General features: G+C 41.6%; 2 protein-coding genes across 5 annotated transcripts; both read left to right on the forward strand.

Moving 5' to 3' along the window:
• The first annotated feature begins 5,750 nt into the window (after positions 1 to 5,750).
• LOC116917765 lies at positions 5,751 to 15,167 on the forward strand. Of its 4 annotated transcripts, XM_045170128.1 has the most exons (9): positions 5,754 to 5,828; positions 5,932 to 5,971; positions 7,413 to 7,688; positions 7,791 to 7,968; positions 8,032 to 8,091; positions 9,225 to 9,583; positions 11,212 to 11,480; positions 13,605 to 13,640; positions 13,860 to 15,167. In XM_045170128.1, exons 3-9 carry the CDS (start codon positions 7,607 to 7,609, stop codon positions 14,319 to 14,321), a joined length of 1,446 nt encoding a protein of 481 aa, XP_045026063.1. In that variant the 5' UTR covers positions 5,754 to 5,828; positions 5,932 to 5,971; positions 7,413 to 7,606; the 3' UTR covers positions 14,322 to 15,167. The 4 variants fall into 4 exon arrangements, with proteins under 4 accessions (XP_045026064.1, XP_045026062.1, XP_045026065.1 ...); XM_045170129.1 differs by having other exon boundaries at positions 5,751 to 5,971; positions 11,221 to 11,480; XM_045170127.1 differs by having other exon boundaries at positions 5,752 to 5,971.
• A 251-nt stretch (positions 15,168 to 15,418) lies between these two features.
• LOC116917763 (D-3-phosphoglycerate dehydrogenase) lies at positions 15,419 to 18,270 on the forward strand. Its single transcript, XM_032923354.2, is given in 12 exon segments — positions 15,419 to 15,436; positions 15,534 to 15,589; positions 15,656 to 15,847; positions 15,925 to 16,115; positions 16,214 to 16,365; positions 16,477 to 16,542; positions 16,607 to 16,760; positions 16,825 to 16,957; positions 17,025 to 17,155; positions 17,157 to 17,496; positions 17,560 to 17,793; positions 17,872 to 18,270. Coding segments are annotated over 9 exon segments (1,632 nt in total). The 5' UTR covers positions 15,419 to 15,436; positions 15,534 to 15,589; positions 15,656 to 15,847; positions 15,925 to 15,980; the 3' UTR covers positions 18,159 to 18,270.
• Positions 18,271 to 19,451: the final 1,181 nt, after the last annotated feature.

Raw genomic sequence — 19,451 nt, forward strand, 5'->3', positions numbered from 1 at the left:
TGGGTCTCATAACAAAAAAGGACGGTGGAAAGAACCAGTTAAAAACTGAGTAAAACACGGTGAATAAAACCCGTTTCTCAAAATGATAGTGAAGGGGAAAAATACCCTTTTTTAACGGAAAAGTGAAGGTTCTTAAACAGTGGAAATCACTGAAACTGAAAATTTACCTCGTTTAAGTACTAGGGATACGTTATCGAAACCGTAGGGAAGCAAAGGAATAGGACTGCAAACTTCTTGTCCGTAAATGGGAATCAGCGTACAAAACTAACAGCAAAAGGAACTTAAAAAAAAAAAAAAACAGTTCTATATGATTGGGAAGTTCTGACTCGACGGGTAGCAGTGGCCTTCTTGTAAATGAATCGCCGTAGTTTTTGTGCTGCTGTACACCGTCTTTGGTCCGTAAGATGTTCGTGTAAGAACGATGGGCAAATATAGCTCTAAGTTGCACAGCATATACATTTCTTCCAACGTGTTGTAAGTAAAGAATATCTCATTTCGGCGTTATATAGTCATTCAATATCGTCGTCGTTCGTGTTGACGTTTGTATCGCAATGTCAGGAATACATTAAAACCTCGCTGATCTTCTATATACCAATTAAGATTAGCAAGGTGTTGCTCTCAAGGCAGTCTATCTGCTGCACTTTTGACTCTATCCCAACGAAGACTGTTCCAGTTGTTTCTTATTGTCAAGTGCTCCAATTGATATAAGAAAAGATTCAACCAGTTTCAGTTCATTGATGCCGTTAATTACAAACGAGAATTTCCGTTACAGAGAAGGACTTAGGCTGTCACGTTGACCCTCTTCTTGCTCGTTTATACTGCCAGCAGTGACATTTGATTCTGCAAAGGGGACTGAAATCCCTTGCGCTGGCTATGAAATCTGTCAGGAAAAACGTAAATATTCGAAGATTTACGCAAAAATGTTCAAGGATCTTTCAATCATTTCTTGAAGTACCCTACACGTCTATGTGGTCCATAATTAATGGGTCATGTTGTTCGCTTCTTATTTTAAATCCCATCATAAATTAAAAGCTCAACGCTCTTCCTGGTTGTCGTAATACACGAAGAAGGGCTACGACCTCTTTGTTTTTGTATATCCTTAAAATTGAATGGACGTGCTCGTTTCGCTTCCCGTGTCTATATCTACTTGTTGGGCAATCGCAAACCGTATATGGATTTGCACGACAGTTCAACGCACCATTCAAGTTTGCCATTCCGTCCTAGAAGTGAGCCATGCCAACCACAGTTTAGATCTCTTTCGGTGCTGTGATTCACGAAAAATGGCCTAACTGCTGTCGACTATATGCACGACTGAATTAATTCAACTAGGCCTTGCAGAATATGTTGGATGGCAGGGATTAAGTCTTTTAATATAGTTTGCATGATAACGACTAATGAAACGATAAGGTAAGAGGAGTTACCTTAATCTCTTCACAATTTGGAAAGATTGTGGGAAACCGTGTACGAGAAACGTGACTTGCTCTGCAATAGATGGCGGCTATTTTTATCATTGACAGTTTGTAAGAAAAGGTTTTAATGCAAGAAAAAATAGGTCGCTTAACTCGATCTGCATAGTTGAAAGTAACGGCCGCACAAAAAACAAACAAATAGAACGCAAGTTGAACGACGTCGATAAACTTCAATCATCGATCACGCTCCGTGAATTTGAATACACGAAGAATCCCGACAAACCGATGAATAAAGATAACGACCCTGCATCGGTAATGTCATTTCAAGTTTCATTCCTGTAGCGTTCATCAGTCACTGAAGTGCCGTGATGTGTCCGTTTCAACTCTGGCTATCATAAAACTTTTTTTCCGCAACGCTATAGTGCAGCATCGTAAAGAACGCGGATGAATATTGAAACGACTCCATCATCCAGAACCGCAACTGGGTGGAGAGCTTCACAATCGGCTTGTAATCGATAAAATAATAATAATAATAATACAAGATCCTTCAACTATTGGCAACCGGACCGTGCACAACTGGCTACAAGAAACGATAACTATGTATGATATAGCGACTGTCATTATATATCAACTTGTTGTTCGTCGACATCTACAAAGTTCAATCGATTTATCGGTGGACTCTCTTGAATAATGACACGCTTTTGGGGGCTAGTACGGTCCCGGTCATGACGAAAGTTGTAAAAATTTTATATTTAAAGCCTCATGCTGGTAGGTTTGGAAATCGATGATGGCAACATCGACAATTGTAAACCTTAGCGAATGGTATAAAGTCATTGTAGTTTCACATCTAACCTTTGCCGTTGTATAGGTAAGAATATATGAAGTGGAATAATATAAGGTGCTCTCGTGATCCATTTCAAGTTCCGCATCGCTCACTTATACTTAGCCTACTACTCGTAGACTTCTCCAGGGATCTTTCGGATTCGATTGTGAGTCTCTCCTTTCTCTCCTCGTTTGCCAACTTTTGTACGATTCTATATAGTTTTCATCCTTCTACGCGTTGTCTTGTTTTATGACTTTATTGCGCATGGCAAAGTTCACAACCCGTTCACTTAACGGACTATGTCAGTCACTGGCGAAACTGTTGTTATAGATACCTTTTCATGGCATCCACCCAACTGGGTATAGCTTTTTGCAAACAAAAACGCCTAGGCTATATTCTTGCATCAAACATCAAAGTGTAGCCCTTTGGTTGGTAACCTTTCACCAAAGAGGCAATGAATTCCAGTGAAATTCAAGAAGCATCTCTTTCCCCCCACCGTATGCCGCATTTCCACAGGTGTAAGTGCAGGTGTACATCAGTACACTAATTCGTGTACACGAACACTTTGAGTTGAGAACTTTCATTTACTCCACTTTCAATTTTGCTTAAGTCGCAATTGATTGTTTTTTTTTCACTGCGGATAAAGGCGGAATTAATTGCTGTCAAATACGTCTTTGCATTAGCAGCTATATTACGAAACCTCCCTAAGGGTAGCGAAAATAGCGGCTCGATAAGGCGGCAAAAGAGCGCCAATCTGGCAAGATCTATAGAGTTTCGGTTGGTTTCCCATGGATAGATTAAATCAGGGTTTCGTATATATGGCTGCAATCACATGAGCTCCGCTAAACATCTCGTTCACTCGCAACGCCCGTCGACTTCTTTTTATTCATTTTTATTCGATCCTTTTGCTGCCAATAACTTGCTGAGTACGTCCGATTTCTTCTCTCTACTTTTATTGGCGAGAAAACGAATTCTTTCCAGCCGATTGCGCAGCATGTTGCGACATTTGCACCAAATTACTTGAATTTCCTCTGATTAATACCGATACAGCCATATGTCCACTTAACATCAATGATTCATGAACACCGAAATGAGAATGCATCGACCTGTATTCAACTACAAAAAGAAAAGCGTCTGACTACACGTAAAATATAAAAATTCTGGTTAAGGCGAAATATTAATGGACATCCGCCCTAAAGTTACGGGAGAAAACACATGTTAGATGTTGTCGGTTGGGGAAAAAACAAAACAAAACAAAATAAAAAACGAAACAGGGAAACTTCAATTCTCAATCAGACAGCCTATATCTAATGGTTTATGCGAAAAGAGCCGACGTATGAATAGTGTATAAAGCTGCCCACGTCACCGATGCTGGCATTTTACGACTGGGTGACGCAGTTACGAATAAATTTGTTCTCGCTAAACGTCTCTGTTGCCTGTATGAGTCGCTTATTAGATAGAGTGCTTCCATTCCATCTCTGATAACATCGTCGTCGTTGAAACGCGGGACGGGTTATTGACGTCTAACGTTCACCATTCTATTACGTAAACAAAATTAGACCAAACAGTAAGGCATAGTCGGTAATTATACAAGTTTCGGTTTCAGACTAAAAGGTTTCTTTTACATAAGGTAATTTCTAAGATGAAAAGGAATACTTTTTGAACATGTCAAGCAAGTCGTTGATGTGCAACAGGGAACTGTCAACATATATAGACGGGTGCGCCTGATCATAGACTTATTGGTGGCTGATCAATCACAATAGAAGTTGGCAACCATGACAACAATAGTAGACGGACTTGTTTATTGCAAAGTTTTCCCCAAAACACCTGCTTTCAGAACGTCGGTACAAATTATACTTATCGAAGGAGAAACAGAAGACGTATAGCATTCCCTCATCATCCGAATGGCGTGCTGCAAAATGCAAACTTAATTCATTTGCTTTTCATGTCTCATATCCCGCTAAGGTGCCTCACGCTCTGTAGACTTCCGGCTGCCTTTATTTCCCCATTTTACTACATACTATACGTATATATTACGTAACACATAAGATCCGTTTTTTTTTACATCAAATAACTCTGCCTAGTCTCTACATCTTTATTGGTTTTTTTCTTGAAACTCATCGTTCATGACACGCGGAGATATATACTGTATGACATTTGATACCTGATCTAATCTACTGCTAGGCAAGGTCGCTAAGATATGAGCCATTTTCCATGGTCTCTGTTAGTTGAAAAACTGCCTGTTTATTACTGTGCAGCTGATATTAAATTTTCAGCGCCAGTGCAATTGCTTTTTGCACAAGGACAAGAGAGGAATTGAGCATTGCCGAACATAAACCTTTAGAAATCGTTTATGAACATTCGATCAAGAATTTTTCCCCCCAGCTATATACGATCAACCTAAAGAGATCAAAAATTGACATGCTGTGCAAACATTAATGTTTATAAATTCAAGCTTCATCATTTGGACGACAAATCATGATGATTTTGGGCATCCAGTTTACTTGCTGGATGCAATTGCGCACGATACTGATGACAAAATCATGAACAATTCATTGTTTTATCCTTCGCCCTTACATTGTGTATATTAGATACACGCCGGATCAAAGTAGGGGTTTGTCTTTAGACATATAGATCTGCTGGAGGGTTGTTGTTACAGCGGGAGCTATGACAACGCAGCCAGTACGTCACACAAGTCGTGATACACCTCGTTTCCTCTCCAGTTAATCAATGGCATTGAAGAGGTGGGTATAGTATCAAATAGCGTTTCCCGTGTTGCCCGGAATTGCCGGACTAACATCGATAGATAATGAGTCTGATTTATCACCATAGGGTTTTCTTTGTTCCAATACAGAAAGATAAAAAGGAACTTGATAGTAGTAGTACAAGTTTTTTGTTTTCTTTTTCTTTCAAACATTAGGTATACACACAAATCGTATAAGCTATTCATTCTTGTAGCACATTAGAAAATGGCGTGTTGGCCTGAATGAATCCAGACAAATTTTTGTCCCAAATAAAGGCTATAAAGACGAGCAGCCTATGACATTTGGGGAAGATGATACAAAGTCATGTGATGTATCGTCCAATCTAGGGCTATAGTAAATCAAAGGGAGCAAAAAAAAAAAAAAAATGTGTATTCCCTGTGAAAATGATGGAGTCCCGCTAGAAAATAACTGAGTCGTCTTCCAGACACTGTAACTGTTGGGATAACTGATAGGATAGCTTTTTGTAACAGTCGTTCCAGATCTATCCTAAATTTAACAGGCCTAAAATACTATAGTATCTCGCATTAGAAAGGGTTTTAACAAACAAAAAAAAACAAACAGCAGAAACAATCCCCTGCTGATGGTCAAATACGACGCACTCGCCAACGAGACGACAGTCTGATGGCAGTATAGACTAGGTCGGTATGTACGATATAGAGAGTCAAAGAGAGAGGTGGAGCCATGGGCGGAGTCGACTCTATCACGCCGAGTTGTTGTACAGTAATCCAGTAGTATATGGCAGCCGACGTGGTGGAACAGCGGTTCAGATAGAGAACGATCGCCTGCACGATCGAGTTATGACGGAGGATTACATGTTGTCCGTTTCATTTGGTAAAATTGGCAGGCCAAACTCGTTCCATTTATTAGTTTAACGGACTAAAAAAATTACAATCATCTATCAAACGAGAGTTCTTCATTTGTGTTGCCATTTTAGTTCCATCGTCTTCGGCTGTCTGCTGCTGCATATTCTCCCGGTGAGTCAAAAATCTCCATTTCGATTCCATAAACTTGTTGAAAGCTCGAGCGGAGTGATCTGTGATAAGGCAGGCACTGCCTCTGGCTTGTTCTATTTCTGCACAAAACTACCCATAATTGTAAAAACTGTGTATAAATAATACGCCCTTGTGAAAGAAAAGAAAAAAAGGGGTTTTATTCTTCGTACGTGCCGGTGTAAGCTTCTGGCCCCAGCTGCCGCTTGCGGGCAAATATTTCTTTTAACCGGAGAAGTCATCTTATCACGTTCGCGTTTTTAGTTTGATGGGTTTCCTCCAAGTATACAATAGCGCAGAGTTCACTCGCCGCCTCTTAAAGCCATCGGTTCGTCAAACAAGAAACAAAAAGAAAAGAGAATAAGAACTTCTCAAATAAAACAAGATTAGACGCCATCGTTCTCTTCAACGTGATGAGCCCCCCCCCCCTCTCCATAAGAGACGAAATATAAAAAAAAAAAGGCAAATGTGTCACGCAAGACTATAGGGAAAACCAACATCGACAATCAATAGCGAGCTACCTGTATGTGCCGGTCTTGAATTAATTTCCGATGATCGGTCTTCAAATGACAGGTTACGTGTTTCACGACATGGAATACCAAGAACCGGCGTCTGTCTTTTTTTTGTGTTGTTGTTGTCATCATTGGCGGAGAAAAAGGGGTTCGCTGATCTCTGAAGGAAATGCATAATCTAATTGAAAAATCTACAGCTGATGGCTTCCATTTATTTCGAATGTTAATGTGTGCCGCTTGATTATTTTGTTCCACCGTTATCTACTAAGGTTTCCTTCCAACTCTGCCCGCTTCAGTCCGACATGTTAAACATTCATGTACTTTGCTGGGTTTAACATGCTCCAATGAATCCGCATATTTTCTACTTGTTAAGCAAAGTGATGAATTTCGGATGACGTCGTTTAACTCATCTCATTCTATAGCTGGTGTCCCTTCAACTCAGTGAATGTATAATTTGTAACGCGACGGGGCGTGACTGGCCTTTAACAGAAGCGTTCGCTGAAAGTGAAACTCTTCCTGTCATTTTTTTCAATTAAATTCATCCGTTTATCACCGCTGCTCGTTTTTACTGGGGCTCTAGTATTCATCTCGCAGTCCTCGTTTCACACTTTGCTACGGTGACGAAGTCTATCGTTTCGAGTAAATTAACAATGCAATAACTTATGAAGCGTTGGCAGCGTGCTCGATGTTCATGAAGTTTCACCTCGAATCGCTATCACAATTCAATTGAAATTGTCCTTTTCAACCAAACAGACTGAAAAAAAAACATCATGTCCAATTAAACCAAGGCAATTCTCGTTTTATTCTAAGCAAAACCAGTCAGCCAACATTTTCCCAATCAATAATTAGATGTTATGTGCATCGTCAATGTAAAATAATTGCCCATTACTAATGGATGTCATATGCAATTCCAGTTGCAGAGATTCGACATCTGCTGTTTGGTTCGTGTAAACAAGAGGACGGTGCCTACTACGTACACGCACAATCGATCGTAATAGGGTCCAACATCAACCTGTGCTTTATTGCTGGGTTTTCTACGCCCTCCACAATGAGCTGATTATCACGGAAGAAACTTGACGGTGACTGTCGCCTTCGTTAACATCAAATCATGCCATCGGCTTGCTGCGCAAAAAATGCTGCCCCTCTTTTTCTTGCTTTCTGGATAACAGCTCATCACCTGCTTCTCGCAGGTATGCATTTTTCATTCGTCATTTCAATCATTAAGACGCCAGATTATCGTGCGTGCTTGGGTTGTTCACTCGTCGTGCCTTTGGTTATACTTTTTTATCAAGTCGGATCGCAGCGGGTGACCCCATTCAACGTCACAGTCAAAGAGCTCAGCTCGTCTTCTGCCTTAGTCACCTGGTCTCTCTTTGCTGATGAGAGCCCTCCGGTTTCGTCTAACCACACGGCCGACAGCGCACAGCAGCCGTTTCGATTGGAGATCACATATCGACCGTATCGGCAAAGGTTACAAACGAGTTGAATAGATCCGAGACATTTTCAAACACTGGATGTGTTTGTATTTTACAGGCAGAGAATGATTATCGCTGTTCCAGCAGACGTGACATCGTACATTCTTAGCGATTTAAGGTAAACAAACAACTTGTTTTTCGGCTAGAATGTCAAAAGAGAGTGGAATAAATTTGAGACGACAGTCAAGTCATGTGTGAATCATGATATTGCAGTGGAGCGAAACATGTTGGGATGATTCCATGCAAGTTATCCGTCAGGAAGCCATTGGGGTTTGTTACGTAAAAAATGGTCCGTGTTTTGAACGCGTTACGGTAACTTGAAAGTACTCTACACTATAGTAGACTCTATGAATGGGGAGGGGTTCAATGTAAGTCGACAACAAAGATTTAAATATTCTATTGGATTTGTAAGCATTTTATAAAAAAGGCAATGATAGATTTCCATTTTTTTGCTTCCCAATAGAAAAAACGCTTCGAAAAAAAAAAAATTTGCCTAAGTTTTTGTGGAAATGTCGTCTAATTCTATTGGCACACGATTGTCCATTGTTGAGAGGCATCCCGATAATGTGGCCGATAAGAAAGTTGTGTGACAAAAATTCTGCGACACAATTTAGTTACAAATGTAGTTGCCAGAAGGTCTTTGTTAGGTGTTCGAATCGTTCCATCATTAAAAAGCAAAGTTCTTGTGTTGGTTTTTAGCCGAATTGCCCAACCCCATTGAACTGTTTCCTTTTCCCTGTTTGTTGGCGGATATTTATTTTTCTGCACGCAAACATATGGACAAGATTAAAGTGGGGACGAAAAGTTCAAACAACTAGCAGTATAATCCCAGCGGTTTCAAAATGATCAGGAAAAAAATAAAATTACGTTTAATGTCACGAGCGGTGCAGCTATTCCGCCGTGTTATCAAATGTCAAAGTTGAATAGACTCAAGGTCGATCGTTATTTTTTCTAGTCAGATAATTGCAACACGAACATTGGCGCATGTCAGCCAAAGTTTCTCTCTTTTTGCAGTCGAGTCTTCCGCAAACTTGTGAAAGCAAAAGTCCCTGAAATGACCGCGGTATGACAGGTCGACGAATAAAGTACCATAGTGTGAAGATAAGCATTTAACTTAAAGGTTAAAAATATGTGATATGAAAGACGTAGTCATCACATAATTATTTTTCTTAAATGAAGTTGATGAGTAAATAAAAAATAAAAAATAAAAAAAATACCAACAACATTTCATTTCGTGGCTTTAAATCAAAGGCCAGGTAGCGATTACATGGTCAGAGTAACAAGCGTAACGAAAGGCCATCGGATACGTAGCCAGCCCGTCCGGCTGTCCATGTCGCAGGTGATGTCGGCTGGACCAGCACCTGATGAAGTTGATGGAGTTTACCTATCACCGCCATCATATCCTCCTCATTTAATGGGAGATGGTTTCTCACCTCTGCTGCCTCCATTCATTGCACCTCCGCCGCCATCGAGTCAATCCCGCAATTATCGGCCAACGGGAAATTTCACGTCCATTTTGGCCGATTACCGATTCCCGCCAACAGCCAACAGTGCGGGAGTAGTTTACGTGCGCGGCGAAGAAGTTGGAATTGTTATCCTGGTTCTCATAGGTAAGTCACGTGACATTGTTAACCTTGAATTCAAACCGCTGTCCCATGCACATGTATAATTAATCTCATTTATTTATGTGCGTGAGACGCGGAAAATAATTGGGGGAACAAAAAAAAAAAGGCTTTCTTAATTAGTGAATGATAATTAGGCGAAACCTGTCCCAAAATTTGGTGGTAAAAGAAAAATGTCAGCTCATTTTTTTTGACATGTCATTATGTCGACGACACACTTTCGCTTGATTTATCACCTTGGCAACTCGTCACTCACGCAAAGGAGTCTAATAGAGCTCGACATCAAAGAGTTGCTACAGAAAAGGACGGGCCTTTTCGTCTTTTGCGGTATGGATTGAAAGGCACGAAAATTTAAAAGAATAAGCGGAAAACCGACTTATTCAATTAAGCCCGAGTGGCCACGTCTATTTTTCTTGACATCATTTCTTTCTTTTTCTCTCTTTTTATTTTTTGTTGAGTCTTTTCGTAATTCGTTCAGATTCTTTCCTTTGTTTTCCTGTTTTGTCGTATCCCCTTACGATCGATATGAAAATCTTTTCGCAATTTTCTACCGTGTCTATATTTCCATGGTGTTATTACGGTGTTGTTGCTGTAAAAATTGTTCGAGCGTTGACAGAAGAGACTTCCTTTTTTTTTTCTTACGTACCGTAGTGAAATTTGAGACACCGTCACTGGCTACTGTTTCTTATATTTTTTGGGGATTCTGTCGTTTCCCAAGTGCTTTCCTACGCAATTCCAAATATTGTGTCGGCCTAGAAGAGTACTTAACTCACGTTTACGAGAAAGGAGAGGGAGACGACTGGAAGAGGTAATCAAGTTGTCCAATAACGGAACTCCAACCGACCCTCCTCCTGACGCAGCTTCTAAAAGTGGTCATTTGATCTCAACTGCACTAGGCCACGAAAAAAAAAGAAGAGAGATTTCGTTTTCCTTTTTGATTTGATTTTCTTCTTCTTTTTTTTCTTCTTATGGTGTCTTCTCTTTTGACGAAGATGGCTCCTCTTTTGTTTTGATTTATTCTTTAACAGGGCGGCTTTCGATACTTGACACTAATGTTCTTGGGGTATTGAGTGCTATGTAGGCCCCGTATCGACTAACCTTAACACACACAAAAAGTAGCAGCTGTTTGCCAAAAAGAAGAGCCCCCCATTTTTTGTTTTGGCTTCTAGAGAATTATAGGGACTGCAACTGGAACAAGTCAAGATGGCGAGAGCCTTTTTGGCTCTTGCTCTCATCTTTTTCTGCAACTCTAAAAGGTTTATTTTTTTCGTAATGACGAGCTAGCGCATTTCTGTTTGATTCCACTGATTTTCAACAACAACAACAACAAAATGGAGAAAAGAGATAGTCGACTGATGGTGGCACTCTATATCGATCCGTGTTCATTGCTTGCTTTCAATACTATGTCAATCTCGACTACATGGTACATCCTATTCCCTTTCGCCAGCAGGATTTCCAGTTTTTGTCTGGGTCCATTTCATGCCTTTATCCGTCTCACTGTTTAAGATCGATTTCATTTTTTTTCATGGTGCATTGTTGTGATTTCGTTCCTTTCGTCCTCATCTCATTTCACGATTTTTATCGTTTTGTTTCGATGGACGAAAATAACAATTCAGTTTGGGTAGCCGCTGTGGCGCTATTTTTCCATCGCTGGGGCAAGATAAGGATGCTGTTACCTTATCAACCCGTATTCAAAGAAGAGGAACCGGTCATTGTAGGCTGTTCACCATCGCCGACGCCGTTGCAGCTCTCTCAGCCTTCGCAACTATTACCGTCGTCGAGTCTCTCGCAATCGCAGCCGCCCGTTCCACCATCAGCCGTTCACGTTAGCGCCAATAAGTTCGTTTCGCTCGATCCGGCCGCTATCCGCCGCAATCAGTTTATGGTGAGTTTGCCTTCGTTCCAAGTAAAAGCTATACTATCCTTAGCCTTAAGCGAATCAATACGGATGTTAAGTGCATCGTCTCGTATGCCAGAGCCAAGGCTCATTGACCCTGCATTCAACGTCCAGTGACACACAATCGAATTAAATGCGTGTCTAACAAAGAAAAACAAAAGCCTTTACGAACGATATTTGACATTTTTCAGAGCACCGTGATTAATTAGTCGCTCTTACGCCCTCGTTGCAAGTCCTCCGGAAAAGTCAGCGACTAGCGCTTCGTTCTCTGACTGCAATAAGATTATCTCTCGAGTGCAACAATGGCGATCCCTTTTACTTTTGTTGGGGTCCTATAGTTATTTCCCTCTTTCTTCTGAGCGCAGTAGCAACACCAAGGATATCATTGCAGACGTTGATAGATCGATGAATGGAAAGAAAATTTCGATTCGGAGTAGTCAGCAGATTCCTCGGATTGGTCCACATACAAGACATCGTACACCCCAAGAGCTTTTTACTTGATTCAAAAGTTTCTTTGCCAGTATATTAAGGATCTGACCCATCCGATACCGCCTTTGGCGAAACTTCCGGCACGTAATCTCATTGCCTTCATCAGCAAGAAAAAAAAAAGAAATAACATAGACATTAGTAAATCCATATGTTTCTGATGTGGGCAAGTTGCCGATGGGGCCAACAAACACACGAAGTAGCTGACATTCAAAACATTTGCTCCACAACAAAAATTCTTATCGTTTGAATGTGAATTTATTTCTTCTGGTTTAGTATATTTGAAACGGACTTTTGACTACATCTTTGCATTTTTTTTTTTTTTTCCTATTTCCTGACTTGTTCCCCCCTCTTTGTACAGACTTAGCTCTAGGTCCTAAGTCAATTGGGTGGAATTCCCATACGAGAAAAAGGATAGCTCTATAGAGAGCTGTGTGTGGCCCTGCGTGGGACTATAAAATGGATGCGTGTCGGAACTCGGAAGTGGGAGAGGTTAGAGGGCTGAATTCAGAGACCTATACTGTGGTAGACTACATATAAAGTATATGTTTGTGCGTGTGAGCGCGTACGGATGTAACGAGTCCTGTTTTTCGGAAGTCACCCTTCGCGATCTTAGTTCCAATGCTCTCGGATGAACAGGGAAAAAACGAATGAGGTCTGCGGAGGCAAGGCGGATCGAAACTAAGGCAGTTTGTGTAAGAGAGGGAGGATATACATGAGGGAGAACGGTACGTAGTACACGTCGTCATGATTTATTGGCTACGAGTCAGGTTCACCATCCCATTTCTTAACTCGACAGGCCTACATTATCATTGCGTTCGTTTAATTGATGTCCACTTATGTTTTACGTTTTTCTACTCTCCCCCCCTCCCCCACTAGGCAAAGAGGAAATTGATAAGGCTCACCCTGACCCCATTTTCATTATCATCGAATCTTGCGTTACGTGATTTCGTATTATTATATTGCATAGCATCTCGTGCTCGTGTTCCAACGGTTGTTCATCGACTTCTCGGAAATCACTGCATGAAAAACTGAGAAGAGTTTCGCTCTTCTATTCAACGACTGTGTAGTTATTATTAGGCTTTATTAGGTCTGTCGTAAGTGGCTTGAATGTAGAAAGTGAGGACCGAGGGGATAGAGATGGAAAACCAAACGTAATACTAGAATGAGACGGATGACACGTGAAAGTCGAAAGAAATATGGTAGTTGTAATTATTGCCTCCACTCTTGATACCATCGGTTGAGTGAACCAGTGAGTGTGCGCATAAGAGCTAGAAAGACGTTCATTCGATTGTGCATCGTGAAGAAGCGACCTTTCGCATTCAGCATCGTGAAAAGTCAAGCCTTTGACATAGTGAGCACGCTACCAGGCGTCCTTTATATTTTGTATTGCTTCTCGCCGAATCATTTCCGCTTCACGTGGCTCGAAATCAATGTAACCATCACATATCTAACGGTGAATGCAGTTTGATTATAGATTCTCCTTAATTCGCTTGGATACATTTACTATAGTGCTTGAGTCCTATATAGGTCGCTATTATATCGTTTGTGGATTTTGTGTGTCAAATATGAAACGAAAAATATTGGATGTGATTTTGTTGGTGACAATGTTTTCATTGGTTCTAGCTCCATTCCAGGTTGGCCAGAATGCAAGCTTACACGGTAATTACCGATGTTTTTTTTTTCTTCTTGTGGAAATTGAGCACCGTCACAGCGCATAAAATGTAGTGGATCATTTGAGCTTCGTATCTGAATGGCACAAAGCAATCGCCCTTAAAATGACAAGCACTTTGTAGACTTGACGTAAATAATGTCGAACACAATTCAATTGGACACGGTGTTATGGACTTGCTCTTACTTCGGTCGGTTTACTTTGTTCAGGAGCGGCGTAACTGGCCAGCATCTATGAGTAGGTTGGATCAAAATTGCATCATTGTCGGACGAAGTCCTTTGCCGGCCGTTCGGCAGAAAATCTACGCCAACCGGCGAGCCAACACGATCGCGGTAGACACGTGCGACTGTTGCGAACGTCCCATCGGCTACTGCCGGAAGCAAAACGATCCCAATCACAGTCGTTATCACCAACGTGGAATTCATCAAGCGAAATTCGCCAGCGGTTCCGGCTGCAGTTGCGAGGAGCCCCGCAAAGAGCATCCGCGTAAGGCGCACAGTGCTGAGGTCATTACGCTCACCGTCACCTCGTGTGACAGCCCAACTAACAGCGTACGCTCAAACAGCACTCCAGAGTTACCGGAACATGTGAATTCGCCCTTTTCGGCGAGGCCGCAACGGCCTAATAATTTTCGTCGCGAAGAAACGAGGACAGCAGAGTGTTCCCTTTAATCTCGAAAGTGAAACAGCTGAAATGGTTGAATTTTCAGAACTCTTCCCATTGTTTTTATTAGTATTTGCCAGTTTTCCGCTATCTGATGATAGTTTGAAAGATGACATGTTTTCAACGGGAATCGCCTATAGGACAATAGTAATCAAGTTTGGTCCAAATGTACTATATTGCAGACTGTCGGGGTTGCATGACCTGATTTTTCTTCTTCTAACTTGTGTGACTTGTTGTCCGGCCCGGTGACCCTTCATTCGTGACCTTTTTTTGAACTTCTTTATTTCTTTATTTTATTTTTTTACCCGGCCAATGACCTAGTTATCTCTTTCTTAATAGACTTAGTTTCCCTTTCCCTCCGCTTTGTCGTGTAGCTAGACATTAATTCTTTGTTGGATCGATTCTACAATTCCACCATGTTTTTCTCTATAGTCTATAGATTCATTGAGCCATCGTGTTTTCAATAGCCTCGTAAATTTGCAGCCAGATGTAGCCTATCTCACATTTATTTCAGCACTACAAAGTGGATTTGTGTATATCGCCAACCTGATCGATTTACTATGAGACATTTACCCTTATTCATTATGTATAGACCCCGTAATGTCCAGCTCACTTCGCGAGCATGTCGAACTGGTTTTCTTGTGATTTCTTGTGTTTATTCATCAAGACAATTATCGTTTATCATCATCTCAACGCAAAAATTACTCAAATCACAATCGAGTATCACGCGTTCGTGAGTTTGGCTCTGTTTTTTTTTAGATTTGCGTGTATGAATGTTGTGAAAAGGTGTATATCTTAAACTTGGGATGAGGTTGAAGATGGATGGAATACAAGTGGCGTACTATTACTACCAACTTCCAGTTCTGGTTTCCAGTTTCCTCCTCACACTCAAGAGTTTTGGGAAGCTAGACTTGTTCCTGTCGACAACCAATACTATTTAACCTCGACGTTTCTGAAAGAGATTAGATTGCCCGGTTGGTCTTCCATCTTTCTAGGCTGGTACAAACCGAAACTAGCCACCTGAAAGTTGTTCTCCGAGGGACGCCCCTTCAGAGACTGGACCCTGGAGGGCAAAGTTTCATCAGCCACAGTCAACTTTCGAACCGTGTCTTCGACACTCCTAGTATGTGACCTTAATTCATTTTTCTTTTCTTTTTTTTTTAACATACTTATTAATCTTTTTTTTTGTATATCGACGTTTGAACCACAAATCGTTCCAGGGGGAAACGTAAAAAGTCTTTTAACAAAATGGCACGAATTAATCAGTTGGCGTACGGTAATGTCTTCGTCCTGATCGCAATGAGTTTTCAAAGTCAAGAATGATTTCCAACGTTTCATGTAGAAAGGAAAAGAGATTCTCGACGGAATCGCTGCGGATAAGGATGGGTATACTGTGGCGTTACTCCGTTGGGTAGCGCGAGTGTCGAAGTTCTGTTTGACAACAAACTAACCAAGGGGGTAGTACAAGACGATATAAAAGGAAGCATTGAAACTTGGAGAACGTTCTCAGTTTTCCACGAGACTCATTTTTAAAGTAAGTCTCTCAAACGTGCACATCATTTGCTTAAACTTTTAGTTTCATTCACTCTTGTTATGTTTCTTTATTCGTAGTTTAGTTACGCCGTTCATTCCAAGGCATTCCAGAATCCAACCGTCCTGCTAAAATCATGACGCTGAATATCCAGCAAGTTTTAATTAGCGATCCAGTTGACCCAATCTGTTCCCAGATCCTTCAAGATTACGGCATGAATGTCACATACGCTCGTCAATGGACCAAAGAGCGACTTCTCCAAGAAATTCAGGTATTTGTGTTTTATTGAATTCCTGGCTGGGTTTCCTTTTTCCCACAAATACTTGACTATGAATAGAATACTATTGCTGTACTTGAATCGATTTTTAGAATTATGAAGTATTGATTGTCCGCTCCGAAACGAAAGTGACTGACGACGTACTAGCAGCAGCCCCTAAATTGCGTCTGGTGGGCCGGGCTGGAACCGGACTGGACAATGTTGACATTTCGGCCGCCACTCGTCGTGGTGTTCTCGTCATGAAGTACATAAAATTATTCATTTCATAGTCCAGTAGAACGAACTAACATTCTTAAAAGTATCGTGACATGAAAACATGAGTGTTTGAGACTCGCGTTCTTTTTGATTTATCCAGTACACCTGGAGGAAATACGATAAGCGCAGCTGAGCACACCTGCGCCATGATTGCAGCTCTCAGTCGGTAAGGGAGAATAACACCGTCGTAATTCTGGCGGTGATTGAGCTTGAGAATGTTTTTGTGGCAGGCACATTCCGCAGGCCTGTGCCGCCCTAAAAAACGGAACCTGGGACCGAAAGACATACATGGGTAATGAGTTGCATGGCAAAACGTTAGCTATTCTCGGTCTGGGACGTATTGGACGTGAGGTAGCGATCAGAATGCAAGCATTTGGCATGAAGGTATACACTGTTAAGCTCCTAACATTCGACATTCCGTTTGTAACGATCTTTATGCATAACACAGACTATCGGCTACGATCCGGTGATTGAAAAACAAGATGCAGCTGAATTCGGAGTGGACAAAATGGAACTGGAAGAAATCTGGCCGTTGGCCGACTACATCACCGTTCACACTCCGTACATCCCTCAGACACATCGTAAGTGTCATAGGTTTATTGTCAAGATGGGACTCTTATCCAATATAGTTTCCCCGATTGTTGTTAGATCTTATCAGCACATCGGCGTTGATGCGCTGCAAGCCATCGGTGCGGATTATCAATATTGCTCGTGGAGGTATTGTCGACGAGACTGCATTACTGGATGCACTCAACTCCGCTCGTTGCCAAGGTGCCGCGATTGGACGTCTTTGTTCAAGAACCTCCTAAAGAAGGCACGATTACCTGGCAATTGATTCAGCATCCCCGCGTCGTTTGCACCCCGCATCTGGGCGCTTCGACGGTCGAAGCTCAGGAACGAGTCGCTCGTGAAATCGCAGAACAACTCATCGATTTGGTCGAGGGCCGACAAGCAGTCGGCATCGCTAATGCGCCCAATCTTGCCCGTTCCATGGTTGGACGCAACAAACCTTGGATGCAGCTAGCTCAAGCTTTGGGACACCTGGCCAATTCCTTAGCAGAAGGAAGTCTTGATCGATGTCCATCCGGCACTGAAACGACTGTCGAATTGATCTGTTGTGGTACATTCTGCTGTGACATTTTGGATTGACATGATGGTCTATTTTGTTTTGATTGCTTAATAGGCGAAGGGACGGAAGATGTCAATTTACTGGCCAGTTCTGCTCTTGTTGGCCACCTGAACGGCATGAAAGCCAATGGTATCAACATTGTTAATGCAGCAATCCTAGCTCGTGACGTTGGAGTGACCATCAGTACCCGACATGTCGGATCATCCAAATATCTGTCAATCGTCCAAGATCTAGAAAAGCTTCTGCAGTTGACAGTCGCTCGAGGACCTTTCAATATTCAATTGATTGGTACAATCGTTGTTCCCAGTTGTGGAAGAGGTTTACAGGTGTAACAGATGGAACTGAATGTATCATTAAAACTCTTAGGCAGCGTCCAAGGAGGCAACCCTGTTTTGTATGCTATTAACGGTTGCTGGTTCCCGTTTGGTGCGACACTTTCGGGTAACGTGTTGCTCTTCAACGGCAAACAACCGGATACGACCTTGACAGCGTTGGTGGGTGCCTTGGTAGCGTCGGGAGTTGGCGTTTCAGCAGTGATGTGCACACCTCCTGGAGCTTCCTGTTGGTTGGCATTGCGTACGGCCGATGTCTTCCAGAACCCACAAAAACTCAACGGACCCGACGCCACCTTCATTGCCCAATTAGTGTTCTAACATCATCACGGTAGGATCTAAACAACTAGTATGAGTGCATAATGTCTGCGCCTTTCTCAATTTTTATAAGTACAGTTTCACGAGATAAGCTAAATATACCGGATAATTCGAACATGTGTTGAAATTTTTTATAGGGTTGTTTTCGTAAGAAAAGAGGTTGACTCGGGACAAGTTTTTTTTAGATCGATAGCTTTCTTCCGTTGCAAGAAGTTTCATAGCTAGCAACTTGCTGTTCTTTATGGCGCTACGAATGCTTGCAATAAGTCAGTTTGCTATTGTCATTAACTTCTGATAAATGCCACAAAATTTAGATCTTTAGTTCCTAGTTTAAATTTTTTTTTTCTTGTTGTTATGATGTTGTGAAGGAACTTTTAAATAGAAAATGCATGCCATCAATATTGCGGATACGGAACGCCAATGGAGCAGTAAGAACACAAGCAAAGAGAAAGCAGGACGAAAACTGAAGAAAACCGAACAGAACCAGATGTGTCCAGTTTTGTGCCTTGCTAGCCCTTGAAACCAAACCTTTGTGGTTTCACCTTACACCCTCGAGCTGCTTTGCTTTTGGAGAAAAGCAACATAGTCGTATTCTGTAATCTTAACAAACGATACAAAGACTTGCTTTTGGGCAGGCATAGAAAGTAAACGTTCAAAGAAGTGTAGCTCTAGGGAAAATTTTCAAATAGGTCAACAACCCACTGTCCTTCCTTTTAAAATTATTTAAAGGTACTGATGCGGGTTTGTTCGAAATAGTGACGGGAGGGTTTCCCTCATCAACAAGTAGACCACTACACAGATGGATCTTCCAAAATCCGATTCTTTACAAACGGAATTTCCCGATAGGGATTCTTGCAAAACGGAATGGCATACTACAAGTCTAGGGCTCGGCCCCGATTACCCGAGAATCAGTTTACTACTGGAATGTACTGGCGCGACACATAAAATTTGCTTTTTTAAGTTTTTTTTTTGTTGCCTAGCGCCAGTACCTTTTTCCGACCGGTGCGACTGCCATCTGTCGACAAATGATTATCTACGTGGAGTGAAACCACACACCCGCAAGAGGCGCTCCCACCGAACGGAAAATCACTCTTTTGCCCCTACCGCCCGACCCAAAACCTCCGTTTTTTTAATAGTAATCCCCGCAATAGTCGTGCGTGTCATAAAGATGATGCTTTTTGGTATTATTTTGTTTTTTGAGATAGTTTTAAATGATTAATATCATTTCAAATGACATTGATGACAAATATAATACCTAAACCATCATCTTATGGCACATTGACAGTTTGACACGCA

This window comes from Daphnia magna, linkage group LG2, assembly GCF_020631705.1.
Source record: "Daphnia magna isolate NIES linkage group LG2, ASM2063170v1.1, whole genome shotgun sequence".
In the NCBI taxonomy this organism is placed as follows: domain Eukaryota; kingdom Metazoa; phylum Arthropoda; class Branchiopoda; order Diplostraca; family Daphniidae; genus Daphnia; species Daphnia magna.